This window comes from Patella vulgata, chromosome 7 (assembly GCF_932274485.2).
Source record: "Patella vulgata chromosome 7, xgPatVulg1.2, whole genome shotgun sequence".
Classification (NCBI taxonomy): domain Eukaryota; kingdom Metazoa; phylum Mollusca; class Gastropoda; family Patellidae; genus Patella; species Patella vulgata.
Window position 1 is genome coordinate 23,618,664 of NC_065885.2, and position 18,561 is coordinate 23,637,224.

Consider the following 18,561-nt stretch of genomic DNA (forward strand, 5'->3'; position numbering starts at 1 on the left):
ACTAGGTATTACTGTATCATTTCATTTCATATAAATCTACTAATGCAAATAATGCTGCTGCTAACAATACACTTGCTAGACACTGGCGGTTAGGGTTTTAATAGGTATTATGGTACAATACAAACGATTAAACAGCAGAAATGTTAGACCAAATGAAATTGGGTCTAAGCTAAATAGTATGTCCCGGCAAGTAAAATAGTTTATTTTGAACTCTTTATTAAAACTTTAAGTACATTAAATTACGTTATTTGTCATACATAATCAGTAATTATTGCACGTTTTATTCGCAAAGGTTTAATCTGAGAAAATAGACCAGCATGCCTCGTTCTCTAGTTCGGGACAAATAGTATGCTAAAATTCTAAAATCTTAAGAACTCTAGGGATTGACCCAAGGATGTATTTTTAGACCATAACCGTCATATAAAGTTAACATTGTATATCAAATTAAAACATGGTAACTATAGAAAATTTTACATATTATACAAAACAATATTTAAATATTCTATGCTTTATACAGATCTCAGCACGAAAGTATTTCCAACCAAATTATTGGACATATATCATAATATACTATAATTTATGTCTGAGTATTATATAAAAACCAACATAATATGGTAATAAATATCAAAGAACTTCATGAACACTGTGCAGAAACAGCGTGATTAATAATATTAGTGTACCTTTAATTAGTCATGTTTTTATGTCTTGTATCTTTAATTAGTGTACCTTTAATTAGTCATGTTTTTATGTCTTGTCTCTTTAATTAGTGTACCTTTAATTAGTCATGTTTTTATGCCTTGTATCTTTAATTAGTATACCTTTAATTAGTCATGTTTTTATGTCTTGTATTTCTTAAATACAACTCGTGTTGACTAACAGAAACCCGGAGACCAGACATCACCGTAATATTTAGGATTAGAAAGGGGTGATACTGGTGGGAAGTCAGCTGGAACCATTTGTTTTCTATACTCTTCAAGTCTTGCTTGTAGCTTAGCAACAACTTCTGGATATTGTGCAGATATCTCATTCTTCTCAAGAGGATCGTCTGTAATAAAAAAAATGGAATTTCTTTATCTATGCAGTATCTGTGATTGTGTGCGGTACTCAACTTTTATGATCTAATTTGGCTATTACCCACCTAACATTATATAGTTGTACATTATCCACCTAACATATAGTTGTGCATTACCCACCTATAACATTATATAGTTGTACAATACCCACCTATAACATTATATAGTTGTGTATCACCCACCTATAACATTATATAGTTGTACATTACCCACCTATAACATTATGTAGTTGTACATTACCCACCTATAACATTATATAGTTGTGTATCACCCACCTATAACATTATATAGTTGTACATTACCCACCTATAACATTATATAGTTGTACATTACCCACCTATAACATTATATAGTTGTACATTACCTACCTATAACATTATATAGTTGTATATCGCCTACCTATAACATTATAGTTGTACATTACCCACCTATAACATTATATAGTTGTACAGGACTATCACCAGTAAAATATGGTATCATGTGAAGTTTCTGAGTCTTTGTTTTATTGTTAGGTAAATACCAGCCATCATAGCGTCCTGGGTAACCTTCTATTAATTTCATGTCTCCCATTCTAAAATTGATCAAAATGTCGTTACAATATGAATATATTAATTTAAACATGATTTCTCCAATGTCTTCAGGTTTATAATCCCAATTTCTATTTCAGAGTTTTATTTTGGAACCATATCTAGAATATATCATGTATTCGTACAATTAATCAGCAAACATAAGCAAGGGAAAAATATCGGTTCATATCGTTTTTTCTTACCGTATGGCTGCATGACCTTCTAGAGGTTCAGGGAAATCATCTATATTATAAATAAATTCAGACCGTTTAGATGGTGAACCTGACTGTAGTGATTCCCATTGATCAATACCATCTCTATCAGTTACTATAGAAACACAAAAAATGATTGAAAACTTGGGTGAAAATCATCATCTCTAAAATTCTTATATTTATTACGCAGAAGTCTTTCAACAAGTGAACATGGCACGAGCAACTGAATTAAGATATTGCCCTGTCATTCTAGGCTTAAGTAGGCACGTTCAGACTTAAGTAGGCACTTTCAGCCAAATTGCCAATATACAATTGAGCTATGGCTAGTAATTGTTTCCCAATTTCAGTATCCGTCAATCGGCTATTTAGGGCAATCCCTTTTCCCTTTTTTTGAACCCTTTACATGGCAATTTCTGTCGACTTTCTGGTCTAGAATTAAAAATATTCGGTCAGGTTTTGGTCAATAGTCACAATTTTGAGGCGGAATGATTAGGAAGTATTACGGAAATCGTCTATGAAAATGACGTTACAACCTATGGAATTCTTCGACAAGACCTAGGATAAAATTGAGAAAAACTATTATACGCAAAGATATGTCATGGATTTGACAAAAGCTAAAAGGGAGGGAATTGCTAGACTTAATCCATTTGTAGGTAACAACAGAGTTTTTCCCCTTCTAAAAATTAACAGCCCGACAATATCTAGAACAGAGCGAGAGAGAGAGAGAGAGAGAGAGATATATATATATATATATAGAGAGAGAGTTTAACGTCCACCCAACACAAACTAACATAATTTGCTTGTTCGTATGGGTCTTTAGCAGTGTGAGGAAACCGGAGGACCCGGAGAAAACCGACGTGGTTTGACAGGCGACCCTACCCCTTGTCACGTAAAACAGGGGAATCGAAACCACGCCAGTTGACTCAATGACATACCTAATGATACAACGCGCACTCGCTACCCCCCCCCCCCTCGAGAACCGGGTAACTTGAACACTGTAACCTCCTATTTGTTCACGAAGAAGGTGTCTGGAAGCAATCTAATGTATCCTTTCAGTGTTATGTAGTTTATGGTGATGGCGTTGTATAACTAAAATAATGTCTAAAATCGAGTAATAACGGTATTTGTTGAATTCCGTTCTCTGCTGGCTTTAGTAACGTTCATTCGTTCTTCCGTAGGGTTTTACGCCCGCTTCCACCTTGGATGATATCGTAGACAAGCATTTCCCAACACAAGAAACTTGCCAGAAAAGCGACAATATAGGCTTAGTCCAGCTTGGGATTGAGACGTGAGATTGATTAGAAGGCCTATTCGATCTCGTTTCCTTAATAAAGACACAATCGATTTTGCAGCCAAGTAAAATTTGGTGAGCGTGGGGTGGGCGCCCATTTTGCCATCAATGCTATGATCTTATCTAGGCCACTTAGGTAGAGTTGATTGGCAGCTAGGCTCAGGGACCCGCCCCCTGCGTGACTTAGGTCCAAGGGATGCAAGCAAACATTCACTAGCCCAGGCGTTGTCGTGCCATTAGCCTTACCAAAAAACGGACCCCGTAGGACAACTGACATCCCTTCACGTAGCAGTAGCCCTCTTGATGATCACTTATGGATCCCATCCGTTGGGTCTTGGGGTAAATCTCAAGTCCTCACAGACTTGGATACCAATCTCACTCACGAAATCGTACTTTAACTCCTAGATCATCACAGATTTGGATACCAATCTCACACTCGAAATTGTAGATTAGCGCCTAGATCTCGTGTCTGCTTACCCTGTGATAGAGTAGAGTGCCGTGTTACTCTGAGAGGTCTCCTTTCTGCCGCGAGGCGATTACAGTCCACTAGAATATCTGCTGGGGATACGCCCATGTCGCAACTACGCCTTGGATGTTTAAAGGTACGATGTCTGAGCGTTTCTGTCACCTTCAGCTTTGTTATTAACCGGCAGATGTTCCTGCTCGGATGGTTCACAACTAACTTAGCGTTTAAGGACTCATCACATCTAAATCTGTACCTGTTGAGTTCCACAGGGGAGTTTTCCCATTCAGTGCGGATGAAAATTATTATTGAGGTTGATTGTTTAACCGCACAGAATACCAAAATGACCCCTTTGTCATTTCAAGCTTGGTTGTAGGTTAGTGGAGCCTTGACTTCTCTGTTTCGATACGACTTCTGGTTGATATATTATGTGGAGTTATTAAGTCACAAAGATATTGAGGTGTAGTTCCGTTGAGAGCTTATAAGTTGTTAGTAGGATTTTGAACTTGATTCTCTCGGGGTGATGTGTTCTGATTTTTTTCGTTTCTGTAAGAAACCGCGCTGCGGAATTTTCAAAACTCTCTGTAATTTCTCATTCTGATATTCAAGAAGGTTATATAGAAGTCCGCTTTAGTTCTTGTCTAGCAGCTGGTTACTCTCGAGGTAGTATCTCAAGCTATCGTTCATCAGCATTTCGAGATTTTTGCATAGCGTAAAGTGTCAACTTTCGATTTTTAACCGATTTAGGGATCGCTACTACCGGAAGTTTGGCCTTTTGAACACAATTCTGGACCACTTCTGCTTTGTAACTGAGAGTTGGTGGGCTCGCCGATCTAGTCTCTCCATTCATAGCATTAACTTTAGCAAATAATGCGTGGTGTTTTTTTTTAAACCACGCATTGTTTGCTAAAAGGTCGTATTTCTCAAGAAATACCAAAAGGATTGTTTAGCATACCAGGACATCGACAAAAACGTTTCATATAATTAGACTAAACACATATTCGACTTACTAGGAGTTCCACCAGCAGCCGACATAATGGTTGGCATCCAATCAACAGCATGTATCATTCTGTAATTTAAAACATATAATATGTGTTAACAATCATATTCGAATAACCAATATACCCTTTAGTCCTGTTCTTCTGTTGACTACTATTTAATAGATCTGTAACCTAAATAGAGAAACACACGGGTTTGGTAGGAGTTGGTATTTTCTCTTTGTGCACCGAATGCATAAAATTATATTTTAGGGTCGATCTCAGTTTTGACTCTGGTGGGTAATACCATCATGCCTGTACTTAAGTAATTGTACGGAACACACGTCTCTACTATAAGTACAAATAAGCTGTTAGAAGAATTCGGATATAAATTAGTTGTGGATATAAATTAAGGTCGTTGTTGTCGTATTAATGAACCCTGATGGAAGTAGTGTTTGTAGAGTTAGATTATGTAGATGGTGGGTGATACTGTTGAAATGAACGAGACGGAAGATCAGAACTGGTAATTACCAATCTAACGACCACAAAGAAATAGATATATTGAAAATATCCTACCCATTGTAAGTATACTGTGTTTTCTGTAACATACTGCCATGTACAAAAGCTGTTCCTCTAGTGCCCCCTTCATAAACAGTATGTTTACCTGCTCGTAGTGGCCAGTTGTTCGCAAAATTACCCAAAAGCTCTCCACCATTCTAGGAATGACAAATAAAATGGAGGAGACATTCGTTATCACTGTAAACAGGCTCGAAGAACATTTTATGTACTGAGAAGTAATCGTGACATTAAAATCGTAGAGCAGAAATAACAAGTTTGGTATCCATTATCATTCCTAAACACGAATCTTCAACACCTTTCCACCACATTCATACATTCTAACTGCGGATTCATGTTAGTTTTTAGGTAGACGTGAGTGTTGAACTTGGTTTACAAACATGTAGAGCATGAAGATTCTGATGCCGAACCTTGGCAGTTTTGCTGAACATACTAAATAGTCATAAGATGGTAAACTTAGAACTGTTCGTGCTCTAAATAATCTCCATAACCTAATACAATTGGAAACCTTAGAATCTTAACAAAGAATGCATATCTGTTGATATTAAAACTATGCTAAGAAAACTAAACTAATATTTACATCAGCAGTAAAGATGATCAGTGTATCGTCATACATGCCGGCATCTTTTAAAGCTTGGGTAATATTACCTACACCTTCATCTAACACAGATACCATGCCTGAAAATACACAGGAAACAAGAAGAGGAGTTATTATGATGCTTATTGATTTGTAAAAGGTGCCAAAATAGTCAACACTCTATTGGACTTGGTCCTACCAACTAGATTACTCATATTTAAGGTCTACATTCATTTATTGTTTCTATAGACAACTGATAACCATAATGCCGTTCTATATTTGAGAACAGCGGGCAAAGATAAAACCTTAATAACTCTGAGACCTTTATATTAGTGTTTAATTAGCAAAAGCTTACTACATCAATGGAAATATGGACTAAAACTGATGGTGAAGCTGGCTACTATCTAATGCTCAGTTCCCACTATGAGTATTCATGCTACGATCGAAATCGTGTTCTTAACCGGGGAGTAATCGTAGTGATCCTATCCGGTCTTATCATATTATCTTGAAGCCAGTCCTGAAAATCGTGTTGAACGTAGAAAAGTTTTGGACGGTTCAAAAATATTCTACGAACACCACGATTAATTGTCAATGGTGATAATCGCATCAGATCGAAATGGATCGCAACAAAGCGCAACAGATAGCATCTAATCATGCTTCCAAATCATGGTGATCGGGATCAGCCTTGGAAAAGACAAACACCACGCTCTGTTGAGCGAAATGCGGGAGAAAATGCAGACCGTGGACAGTTTGGCTGTATATATACCCGTTGGGTTCCAATCGTAGCTCAAATTGTCATCACTCTCGGTCCCTATCATCAAAGACATCGCGACTCCAATCGTATTCTATTGCAACAGAGCGCGACGGTTCCTGTATGATCGTATCTGCATTGACACCAATCGTGGACTCAATTGGGACAATCCTTTCGGAACGTAACTACCTGATCGTATCTGAACGGGAGACCAGATCGTGACAACAAATGGAGCCCAGTGATCATAGCGCATTAAGGGCACCAAATCGTAATAGAACGTTTGATCGACTCTCATTACGTCGTATCCAAACGTGAAATTTCAGAGAAGTATACAATAATTCCACGATCAAATAAGAATGGTAACGTATCGCACGACAGCGGGAATCTAGCATAACAAACACACAGTATTCACATAATCAAAGTTGTAGACATTTGAACATTGTCATTTCGTGCATTGTTTTTTTTAATATTATAGACTTACCACAGAATTTTCTTCTACCTTCATTCATTACATTAGGATACATGTCTTCATATTGTTTGGGCACCTTATAAAATAGAATAAACAAATTTATAAAAATCAATGTACGCGTAAATAACGGGTTCAATTTTGTTTTTATTTATATTCAGATCAAAGAAAAAACACGAAAGAAAAGATGATTAGCAATTCACAGCACCCTTAAGAGTGTGGTAAGTTTTCTAGTTCATTTATATTGCACTTGTTGTCAATGATCCCCGTAGTAATAACCATTAACCTACCTGAACTGGAGCGTGAACTACTTGGTACGGCATGTACAGGAAAAATGGTTGACTTTGATTATGGCTTTTGATAGCACGAACTGCATGCTCTGTATGGGCCATCTGAGAAAAAAATTGAATGACATGATTTTGCAAAACATCAGTGTCCAGTACAATGCACAACTTTTTGTCAGTAGGACCGTTCAAATAAACCCAAAGGATATATCCCTTTAAATTGAGTAGGATACACTCCACAAACAAAAACGCAACCGAACGACAATTTAAGTAAAAGTCAATCTGACCTGAAGGGGTGTTAGGGGTAGTTTCTTTTTTATCTTGGCAGACGTCCCGTGAATACATTGGCGTACACGTAAAAGATCCCTTGTGCCCGGGCACAATTTCCCCCATAGCACACTGTATGACGTATGCCCGTCTTCATTATACCAGTCGGGGCAGAACAGTAGGACGTTACACCCCATTTCATTTATCCTGGCAGATAATTTTTGCAACAAATGGATAATCAACTTACAGCAGAAAATACATTTTTGTATTCTGTAGCTGGTAGAAATTGGTCTCTGTAATCCAAATATCCTCCTGTAAATAAATATACAACTTTCGATGGTGTAGTCTTCTAAAATTGTTTTTGGCACCTAAGTACCAGTCTGACGGGGGTCAGATAAAGTTATAATTGTGACAAAGTACTCTATAATTTTCATCAAATTGAACGATCATTTAGATGCTTACAACTTTATGATATATATGATATTGACGTTTCAACTCTGTGTAAACTTATGTTAAGGCACGAACTGGCTATGATCTAATTAAACATGTAATTAATCCCATATGTCATTGACAAACTACGTATGATCTGTGTAACTGTCAGTAAACTCCGGATTATATAGTGCCGGAAAATAGATAAGACTCATGATCATACATGCAATTGTCTCGTGACAAAGTACTCTATAACTTTCATCAAATTGAACATCATTTAGGTGCTTAGAACTTTATGACCTCTGCTAGTTTTTGATAATATATGATATTGACGTTTCAACTCTGTATAAACTTCTGTTAAGGCACGAACTGGCTATTTGAGACTACCCAGATGTCATCATAATACTGGTCTGATGTCAGACTACAAAAATCAATATGTACATTCTAAAAAGTCGGTCCTCGATAACAATACTATTATTGATTTAAATTCAGCATTTTATTTGAAATTATTTTAAAATCAGTTTACAATAACTACTGCAACAGCTTGTTTTTAAAAGTTATGTGTGGTATTAACACGGCTGTTAAAATAAATATGATTTATCTTACCGGTATAATGAGTAAAATGATCTTCGCCACCGCCATAAAAGCCAAAAAAGGTATCAAAACCTCGGAATGTAGGGGTACACGCCCATTTACAGAATCCCAGATGCCACCTAATAAATATATTTTATTGACATTTACTACACGTCACATTGTTAATAATAGAAGCAGAATAATAAGATTTATAGACTACATATATTTTTACAACATGTCACATAGCTAATTATAGAAACAGTATACTATATATATAAATTGAGTGGTGTACAGATGATTGGTGAAGCCCCGGGCCAACTCGCTGAATGTGGGCCCCCAAAGAATCAAGTATATGGCCTGGTAATGAAGACTGTTTGAAAGCCAAGGAGGACATTCTGAATAATGTAAAAAAAAAAACATATTCAAGTATGGCAGCTTGAACACAAAGTTAGCTGCGATGATTTAATATCTGTTTGGACACAAACCTGAAATGAATGAACAGATCCGTAGACTCCTCGGGCCCCTCTCTACACTCAACTGTTAAAATGGTAAACTATACTTACCTCATACCACATAGTTCATTAATGAAATTGTACTACTAGGAATACAGCGAAGTTTTGAAAACAATGATGGTAAAGTCAAACGAAATTAAATATTAAAAGTTTTGATATCGTATTACATACTTTCCTGCTGCATGAGTTGAATATCCCAGTTTCTTTAATTCTTGTGGTAAAAACGTATAGTTCAATGACGAACATGCCGGTTGTCCACTTTCTAATACATAATGCTGCAATAATAAACGTAGATAACAGCAATGCCATATAATTCATAGAATCACCGATATAACTTATATTGCTATGTCGGTAATACAATAATATCGTATATTTTAATCAACATAAAAGATATAAATAGTGAAAATTAAAAACACATTTTTAAACCGATTGGTTAAATTCTGATTCATTTCATATACATTAAAAACGTTTATTGCAGTAAGAATGATAAAAGTTACAACCGTTATTACAACAGAGGTTGGCTAAAAATAATTATCTAATATTCCCTACCTGTATACCAGATTTAAATGGGAAAACACTGCTCATAAAGGCTGATCGTGATCTGTAAAGTAAATTATAATTAGATAATGGCTTTCCCCAAAAGTCACCTTTATGCAGTAGTTAGAAGGATGTTAAAACCAGCCCGAGCATCTCTCACAGGTCGGCTCATTATTTATTAATGATTTTTCGACAGTATTTTTATCTAGTCCAGCGGTCCTTTTTTACCTTGCGTTCTCAGCCTAAAAGCAATTGTCACAATGCCTGTATGGTCAGCCCAGTCCCGCCTTTATGCTCTGAATAGCCACATTAACAGGGTTCAAAGACATTCGCAATCTTGAATTCCTGTTGGCAGACATTTAAGGAAGTGCAAGAGGTAGGTAAGTGTAAGCTGCAAATGTTTTCCCTGATCTATCAAATGAAAATTGACATGTTTACTGTAGCCATTACCTGTAGCTGAACTGGGGAGAAACCGATATTGAAGCTAAACAGGAATAGTCGCACGTGATAGTACAGTATGTAATAGTTTCTCTTTGCTCGGCATTACGAGCAATACTCTATAATTATGCAGTGTCTAAACTATACGTAGCCCTGTATAGTTGTCCCTTTATAATAACGTATATGGTTTTTTTTCTAAATTGTACTTACGGTGTACACACAGGCTGGACATATGATTGGTTTAAAATAACCCCTTCACGTGCAAGTTTATCTATATTGGGCGTTAGCATTGAAGGATTTCTGAAGCCTACATCATTCCAGCCTGAAAATAAATTTTGTATTATACTTTAATAATTTCTTTATTAAAAGGCACAGACTAATAGCACGAGTTGTCTAATCCTAGAATCCTAGGCATCTCCAGTGGTCTTATTCCGTTCTACTCCACTATATCCTGGGTTCATCCATGAGATATATTCGCGTATTCATATTATCTGCCCCTGATCGTAGCTTGATTCTACGAACCAATCAAAAACAGTTTACAAACCTATCTTAGCCCCATTGTTTACGTTCACAACAACATGCCGGTTCACTCGCTTATGAGAAAGTTTGCAAGAAATCTAATATAAAAGAACGAGGATACTGTCTATGTTGTAAGATTGATTTAGGTCCTATAGATTTTAGACATCATGGAGATTCCTTACTGTTAGACAGCCGCTAAACTCGGGAGAGACCACCGAGGTTCAAGAGATACGAGCTGGGATGAGTAGACCCCATTGATTTGTAGGAGAGTCATATGATGTAGCCGCCAGTAAACTCACCTGTGAGAGAGAGAGAGAAATGGGGTTTAACGTCCACTCAACACAAACTAGGTCATTTCAGGACTAACACATGGTTTTTAATTTTATTTCAATAATTCGCTTGCGCGTAGGGGTCTTTAGCAGTGGGAGGAAATCGGAGGACCCGGAGAAAACCCACGAGGTTGGACAGGCGACCCTACTCCTTGCCACGTACAACCGGGGATTCGAAACCACGCCAGTTGACTCAATGACAGACTTTATGGTACAGCGCGCACGTGCTAACCATTCAGCCACCCAACCCCCCAAACTCATCTGTGAGTTAGGGGTAGGAGAGAAAGACAAGTTAATTTTTAAGAATTTTATTGTAAATTATGCATTTTAACCATATGTATCCAGATTGATATAAAATGTAGAAGCGAACTGATGCATTGTTATTCCCGGTAAAACAAACGTCTTAACTACTGAGATAGTAAGAAGAAAATATACAACGTGAAAAGGACTCCAAAGAAGAGAATTACATATACAAGACGATCACAAGGCTATTAAAATATGTAGCAGAACAGAGTATGCGTCACACGTTTGATGTGGGAAGTTTTCGGTTTACTGGCTTTCCACATCTGACCAACGACGCATAGCACTTAATACTAGGCATAGTATTACATAATACATAATAATATATTGTTATTTTCAATATAAAGGAGGAATAAAGGGCGAGTGTATCAAAGTTAGACCTACAGACCACAAAGGATGGTCGATAAGGTGCGGTATTATGATTTGGTATGAGGGCAAGCTGTTTAGAAGTGTGGGGAAACAGGAATACCCAGTGTTAATCACAAACGTTCAGATGATCATATTCCATGACAGGCCTTTTGGCTGATGCAAAACGCGTAACGATCTATTGAGTAGGGGGAATTCTGTACAGGATTTGGTGAAAATGTACATTAAAATACAATGTTAATATACATAAACAACTTAGGTCCTTCGTTTGATCATAGAGTAGGGGGAATTCCGTACAGGATTTGGTGAAAATGTACATTAAAATACAATGTTAATATACATAAACAACTTGGGTCCTTCGTTTGATACACGAAAAGAATAAATAGTGAAACTGAAATTATTCGTCACTTTAAATAACTTTAAATACACGTAATCTGATCAAGTATTGGGTCAAGGATAAATATCCAATACCATCACTATATAAGTAATTGGGGCAAGGATAAATACCAGTTATCATTGTATAAACTGCTGACAATAATTAAAGCTACGTGGTATATGATTCAGATAATAGTTCAAAAATAGATAATGCAAAATGAATGTATTGAAAATTCATTCAAATTACTTTATTCTGAGCGAAGTTATCAATGTTTGTAGTTTTGTTATTAACCTAACCACCGTACTGGTTGTTTGAGACTTTAAATAAAATCATTAAATGGCCGAACCGTTATAATATACTTAAAATCGGAGCCATCAATGCCCTAAAGAATTGATTATGGCCTTGGCATGTTAATAAATTTCTAATTAATAAGTTATATAACATTTAAGGCCTAAAGAAATGCCTTTAGGTTATGTCTAAATGAAGATGTTAAATTAGGTCTCTTTGTTAATTTCGTCGTGGATTTTGGGTTAGGGTAAGGGCTGTCGTCTGTAGATTTCGTCAAGGTCTCGAGGTGTAGACATGGTTAGGTTTAGGGTTGGGGTTAGCGATTGCCCTGTTTACATCTGACGACCTTTGACCGAATCAGGGCGTGTCCTCAGGGCCCCCAAAAGCCTATGTAGAGCCCCAGGGCAAAAGTTTCAGTGCCCCCCCCCCAGCCTTGCCTACTGTAACTGCTTTGTTCAGTACCTACACTCAGTTGGCTTTTTATGGTTAAAGAAATTTTAAAATACAATTGTTTTAATACTTTTAACACTTTATCTAAATAACTATTCATTGAATCAACTTATATGTAAAAATATACTATGTTTATTTCCCCTCCAACCCTCGATTTGATCGAAAAACCCTATAATATATCTTGGAGGAATAATAATTCTACCCTCTCTATTTTCTGAAACATGAACTGGTTCACACAGGTTTAGGGGAAGCGATGGCCGGTGATTTGCTATCTCTGCCTCCATTTGAATATTTTTGGTATGCACTTAGATAATTTGCCGCACCTCAAAGGGGGTGAGGGGCCCTGGTGATTCATGCCGCCACTGCTACTTTAACACCGAGCGCCATTATACGTCTATCACCACACTAAATTTATCAATACGTCATAGTTTTAACGGCTTTGTCACTATTGCACAACAATACACTATCTAACTATAGTACTTACCTAAATCATCAGCTACTATAAATACGATATGGGGTTGTTTTAAACTGTCTGCTTCTATTAACACTATACTCAACACAATCAACGATAACATTGCTTTAACAAGAAACGCCATTTTGATTGTTGACTACACGTGACAGCGTACAAATTCTTGACCTTCGACCTACAAAGTAAACTTGTAGTCACATACGTCCAGTCACTTGGTAATATTTAAAAGTAAAGCAAAGCCTAGTGTTAGAGGGTTAAAACGCCACACTAATAAGCAGTGAATATTCGTGAGGCCGCTACAATCACTAATAAGGATGACATCAATGCGACTTAATGAGTCTCAAATATTAACTTTTTTCACCCGACAAATTAAATTCTAAAACATTTTTTTGGTGTAGTAGAAAATAAATAAAGACGTTTGACGTATTTGTAGGTAAAAATTATTTCCTATTTAGTGTAAATGGGTATTAAAATGACTAAAAGGCAGCATTCTGCCCGAAGCAGTAAAGTCTTATGTAAACAATGCACGCGCCATTCAGCCAATGATTGACGCCGCGTGCTGTGATGGCACGTGTTAAAGGCAGTCATCTTTTACAGAGATATTAGAAGACTCGTAATTCTCTGTGAAACAGATTGTTAAAACGCACGGTAAGACGGCGTGCGACAGAAACAACATCAGGATGTGACCCAGCTGGACATGGACCTGACATACTGAGGCCACAATGTAATGTAGCCTTTTATAGTGCTTTTGTTAAGCCTCACTTTGCTGCTATAGGAGTGTTTCTTTGAGAATTCCGACATTTCGGCCGGATAGTTGTGTTTTGGTTCGGTTTCTTCATGAATTTTTTCCTCTCTTTGGCGCACACTTTTTGAAAATACGGATATTTTTGCTTAAAGATACATTATGGGAGATTCGATAACGAGTTGGCAGTCCTCACTATAATAGTTAAAAACTAGACAATCTACAGGCAATGTGCTGAAAATTTCATTCAATTAGATCCACTATGAACCGAAAACTAAGCGATTGAAATTTCCGCCGATCATCATTACTAAAGTCAGTACGATAAACAATATAGTCTCGATTATCCAGTTAATCGTTAAATCGTGAAGGGAAAGTTAAGCAGTAAATGGTCACATTTTCATCGTTTCTCTTTTGGTCCAACACCTTAGTAAACTTGAGTAATACGCATGATAATTCATGTTATTTAAGAATTTTGCAAGAACGTTCAAAGTAGGCCTACTGTGAATCTGTGACAATATGTGACAACTTATGAAAGTGATAATAATTACATCATTTATAATATATTATGGACCTATATCTTCGATATATTATTGTAGTAAATATACTTAAATTAGCAAAGATAGTACTGTGTCCTATAATTCAACAAGCATCCGCGCTTATTACCCCGTCAGACTGGGGTGGCGTCCTTACTGCGACGCTACTGCGTCGGAAAATGGTCGCAGAGCTCGTCAAGATCGCCATAAGCGCGGTAAAAGCGTGGTGGAAACGCCAGATATCGTGCTGTGGTCTCCATAATCGTGAATGATCGCCGACCTCTATAGGGTCCATGGGGGGGTTGGATGGCTGAATGGTTAGCGTGCGCGCGCTGTATCATAAAGTCTGTCATTGAGTCGACTGGCGTGGTTTCGAATCCCCGGTTGTACGTGGCAAGGAGTAGGGTCGCCTGTCCAACCTCGTGGGTTTTCTCCGGGTCCTCCGGTTTCCTCCCACTGCTAAAGACCCCTACGCGCAAGCGAATTATGTAAATAAAATTAAACCATACGTTAGTCCCGAAATGACCTAGTTTGTGTCGAGTGGACGTTAAACCCCATTTCTCTCTCTCTCTCTTTCTCTCTCTCTCTCTCTCTCTATAGGGTCCAAAACCTTGATATACCATATTTTTACGCTATTTGAGAACGAAGGGCGGCCATTTTGTCTGTCAGTTTTGAGCCGATTTTCACGAAATTCGAACTCAGCCGTCCTTAGGGTGTAACGGTGATATAATAATACGGTTTTTAAAATCGGATAAAAATTATGACCTCTATAGGGCCCACAAGCTAAAAACGCGTTTTTTCGTACAATCAGGGACCATAATTCAGGAAGTTACAGTCCGATATGCGTGAATATCCAAAGGAACCGAGATCTTTGGGTTATAAACTTACATTTCAAGTTTCAACAAAATCAGATAAAAATTGTGACTTCTACAGTGTTCACAAGCTAAAAACGTGATTTTTCGTGTAATCAGGGGCCATAATCCATGAAGTTACAGTCCGATACATGCCAATATCGAAAGGAACCGAGATCTTAGGGTGATAAACCTATATTTCAAGTTTCATTGAAATCGGATAAAAATTGTGACCCGTAGACTGTTCACAAACAATTGTGGACGGACGGACAGGGGCGACGACAATATACGTCCACATGAAAATGTGGGCGTATAAAAACTAGCGCGTATTGTGATATCCAATCAAATCAATCATACTTATACACACACAGATAAATTCATACATATATTATTAAGTATTTGCATGATTTTTGCCTTCTATTTTGGCATTGTTTGTACCCTACATTTACGACCCTGGATACTTTTGTAGCGCAAACTACTCTCGTTTTCTAGATCGTTATCGTATGTGCGAAGTCTGAGTGATGTCAGCATCGTTTAATATTTGGGATTAATGACGTAGACTATTGGAATATGTCAAGATAGCTAAATTCAACATGTAGCTTAATTGATATATCAACTTAAAATACTATCGGATGAATTTGCACATAAAGCATCAAAATTTCGCAATATTTGGATATCAGAGGATTTCATTGGCTCCAATCATCAGGTTGTCACGTAGTCCCGCTGTCTATTATTTACTCAACCCCATTTTATATACTATAAAGAAAAAAGACGCGGGTCGCTAGAGAAAGGCGTATAAACTATAGAGTTGCAGTGATAAGCTACAGTGTGTTTTTATCATAATGAATTTGTCCAGTTTTTATTTATTATCTATATCAGTTTTATTTCTTCATCTTGAATACAGTACAGGTAAATATAAAGAATGTGTTTATATATTTCAACATGCATTCTAAGGAAAATAAACGGAGCTTGGTTGTTTTATCCTTTATCAGTATAACGCATATTTCTGATCCACCCTTAAAGGTCCGTTTGTTAGTACTAAATTTATCTGCCCTTTACCAACCGATTTACGTATATACCATAGATATCACCCAAAAACATGTATTATGGATGAAGCGCCGAGAAAAAAGACGCTTAATTAGTTTTGATAATAACGTATTTTATTTATTTTCATTTGTATGTTTACATTGTGTAATGCGAGGTACCCCACATTAATACGTGGATTACGTATTAATTCCCATCCGAACGACAAGATTTTCCTTGCAGGCGATTTTTTTTTTATTTTGTGTTTAAAATTAATTGTAAAATCAAATAATTCATAAATTCTTTTTCATCTAACTTTGCGGTTGTTTATGTCGACTAAGAGGCGTTAAAGATAAACAAATTAGAATTTTATACTTGTATTATCTGTCTTAAAGGGACAATACGCCAGAACAAAAAAAGGTTACCAGGCAACCAAACATACGCCCACAGCAGCTAAATCGTGCGGGCGGTCGACAACGACAAGGGTTGTTATATATTTATTCTTTTGTAGGTAACTCGGGGTATTTACAAGACAATTACATACAGATCAGATTATAATTTTCGTCGCTTGAGGGTTTACCAGCTTCAACAAAGTAAAACAACGACCATAATTTTAGAGGAATTGAGAGAAATTGCTGAAATTCAATAGGATTCTTGGTTTCACTAATTTAAATGATGCATATAAATTTCATAGAAATCGGATAATAACATTTGTCGTTCGAGCGTTCAAAAGGTTCAACAAAGTTAAACAAGGGCCATAACTCTAGACATAACGGAAATTTCTGAAATTTATGCATATAAATTTCATACAGATCGGGTGATCACTTTTGTCGTTAGAGCGTTCAAAAGGTTCAACAAAGTGAAACAAGGTCCATAACTTTAGACGCAGTAAACGGAAATTGCTGAAATTTAATAGGATTCTTCGGTCGTCGTTAGAGCGCTCACAATGTGCAACAAAGTGAAACAGTGACCATAACTCCAAAAAGAATTAACGGAAATTATTGAAATTTAATAGGATTCTTCATCTCACTAATGTAAACAACATATATCAATTTTAAAACTATCAGATGGTAGATGTAGCCTGTAGAGTATTCACAAGAAATTGTGGTTGACGGACCGACGGGCGGGGGCGACAGCAATATACGACCACATTTCAATGTGGGCGTATAAAATAGATAATGAAAAGGGAATGGGTTGAAAATGTCAGTCGAATTACTTCATTCTGGGTAGTCCCGATTTTCATTGCTAACGTTGTTGCGATATTCCAGTTTTAAATTAAATATGGATAAATGTCTAATTAAGGATTTATATAACATTTGTGACTGCATTAGACAGTTTTAGCGCTTACATAATGCATCATTAATGTACTTTGGATATCGGCTTTCTTCTAAATTCACACGTACGTTACCCTGAAGTTTAAATATTATCATTCTATAGTTTCAGGTTTTGTATGTTTTGAATGCCCCTCTAATGCCACAGATAGTAATTGTGAGAGCTATAACAATAATATTAATGTTGATATTCAGGATACAAGTTCTTTCTGTCGGATACTTCTGGAGGCGCAAGGTATGTATCGTATTTTCCACCAAAAAAATAGTCTTAAAAGCCAGTGTACTTTATACCATAGTCTGACTTTATTTTGCCGGGTCATTTGGACAATTGAGGCCTATCCGGTTTCTACCTCCAGTTTTAGTGGTAGAGTTTGAAAAAGTGTCTCCCAAACCATCAGTTTCAAATTCTTCAAATGAGCAATGTTTTAGAAAGATAAACCTATCCGTCATCGTTCACGAAACGTTTCACTAATTGCAGTTAACCGGAACGATAGTTGGGGCCTTGATTTTAGTTGGGGCCTGGTATCCGGTACTCTCTGCCAACGTTAACTTCGACCAGATAACCGCAATAGTGGTTTGGACTTGGATTTCAAAAGCGATTGCGTAGAAACTAATAGATTCGGCAGTCCAGTGATTTAAATACAAAAGTACAACAAAGAGTTGTAAACGTAACACTAATAAGAAGTGGTATGAGATGTTTCAGATGTTTAGTTAAAACTATGTATATTTATTTTGAAGGTGGTAAAGATGGAACTCTGTGTAGGAAATACCCCAGCACTGGTTATAAAGTAACATGTGACGTGTATGGTGGAACTGTTTGCACAGAAACGTGTGGTACAAATGGTGCAACGGTCCAAACTATCAACACAATGCTATTATTATTCTCCGTCTTGTCTTGTATTTCCATATCATTTTATAACATGTAATGTTGTGAAAAGTTCAACCCAGCAGGTTAAGTCATGAAAAAAGCTTTTTATAGATGTTTTTGCTGT

General features: G+C 36.8%; 1 protein-coding gene and 1 long non-coding RNA gene across 2 annotated transcripts; one reads left to right on the plus strand and one right to left on the minus strand.

The window, feature by feature from the left end:
- Positions 1-187: 187 nt before the first annotated feature.
- On the minus strand, positions 188-13,256 carry LOC126827472 (arylsulfatase B). The gene is made up of 14 exons (XM_050556830.2): positions 13,105-13,256; positions 10,203-10,314; positions 9,567-9,618; positions 9,189-9,292; positions 8,539-8,645; positions 7,751-7,815; positions 7,243-7,344; positions 6,968-7,031; positions 5,739-5,836; positions 5,159-5,298; positions 4,616-4,674; positions 1,843-1,966; positions 1,502-1,644; positions 188-1,045 (listed from the first exon to the last, which is right to left on the minus strand). Exons 1-14 carry the CDS (start codon positions 13,214-13,216, stop codon positions 873-875), a joined length of 1,455 nt encoding a protein of 484 aa, XP_050412787.1. The 5' UTR covers positions 13,217-13,256; the 3' UTR covers positions 188-872.
- Positions 13,257-13,737: 481 nt separating this feature from the next.
- LOC126827473 (uncharacterized) lies at positions 13,738-18,512 on the plus strand. Its single transcript, XR_007682712.2, has 3 exons — positions 13,738-13,813; positions 17,676-17,804; positions 18,308-18,512. It is a non-coding gene; the product is annotated as an uncharacterized LOC126827473 (long non-coding RNA).
- The last annotated feature ends 49 nt before the right edge of the window (positions 18,513-18,561 follow it).

Coding starts and splice junctions, on each gene's coding strand:
- LOC126827472 (XM_050556830.2), bottom strand. CDS start 13,216: ATGGCGTTTCTTGTTAAAGCAATGTTATCGTTGATTGTGTTGAGTATA. Junction 1,967..4,615: donor GGCTGCTGGTGGAACTCCTA/GTAAGTCGAATA, acceptor GTGTTTCTATAG/TAACTGATAGAGATGGTATT. Junction 1,645..1,842: donor GAAGGTCATGCAGCCATACG/GTAAGAAAAAAC, acceptor GATCAATTTTAG/AATGGGAGACATGAAATTAA.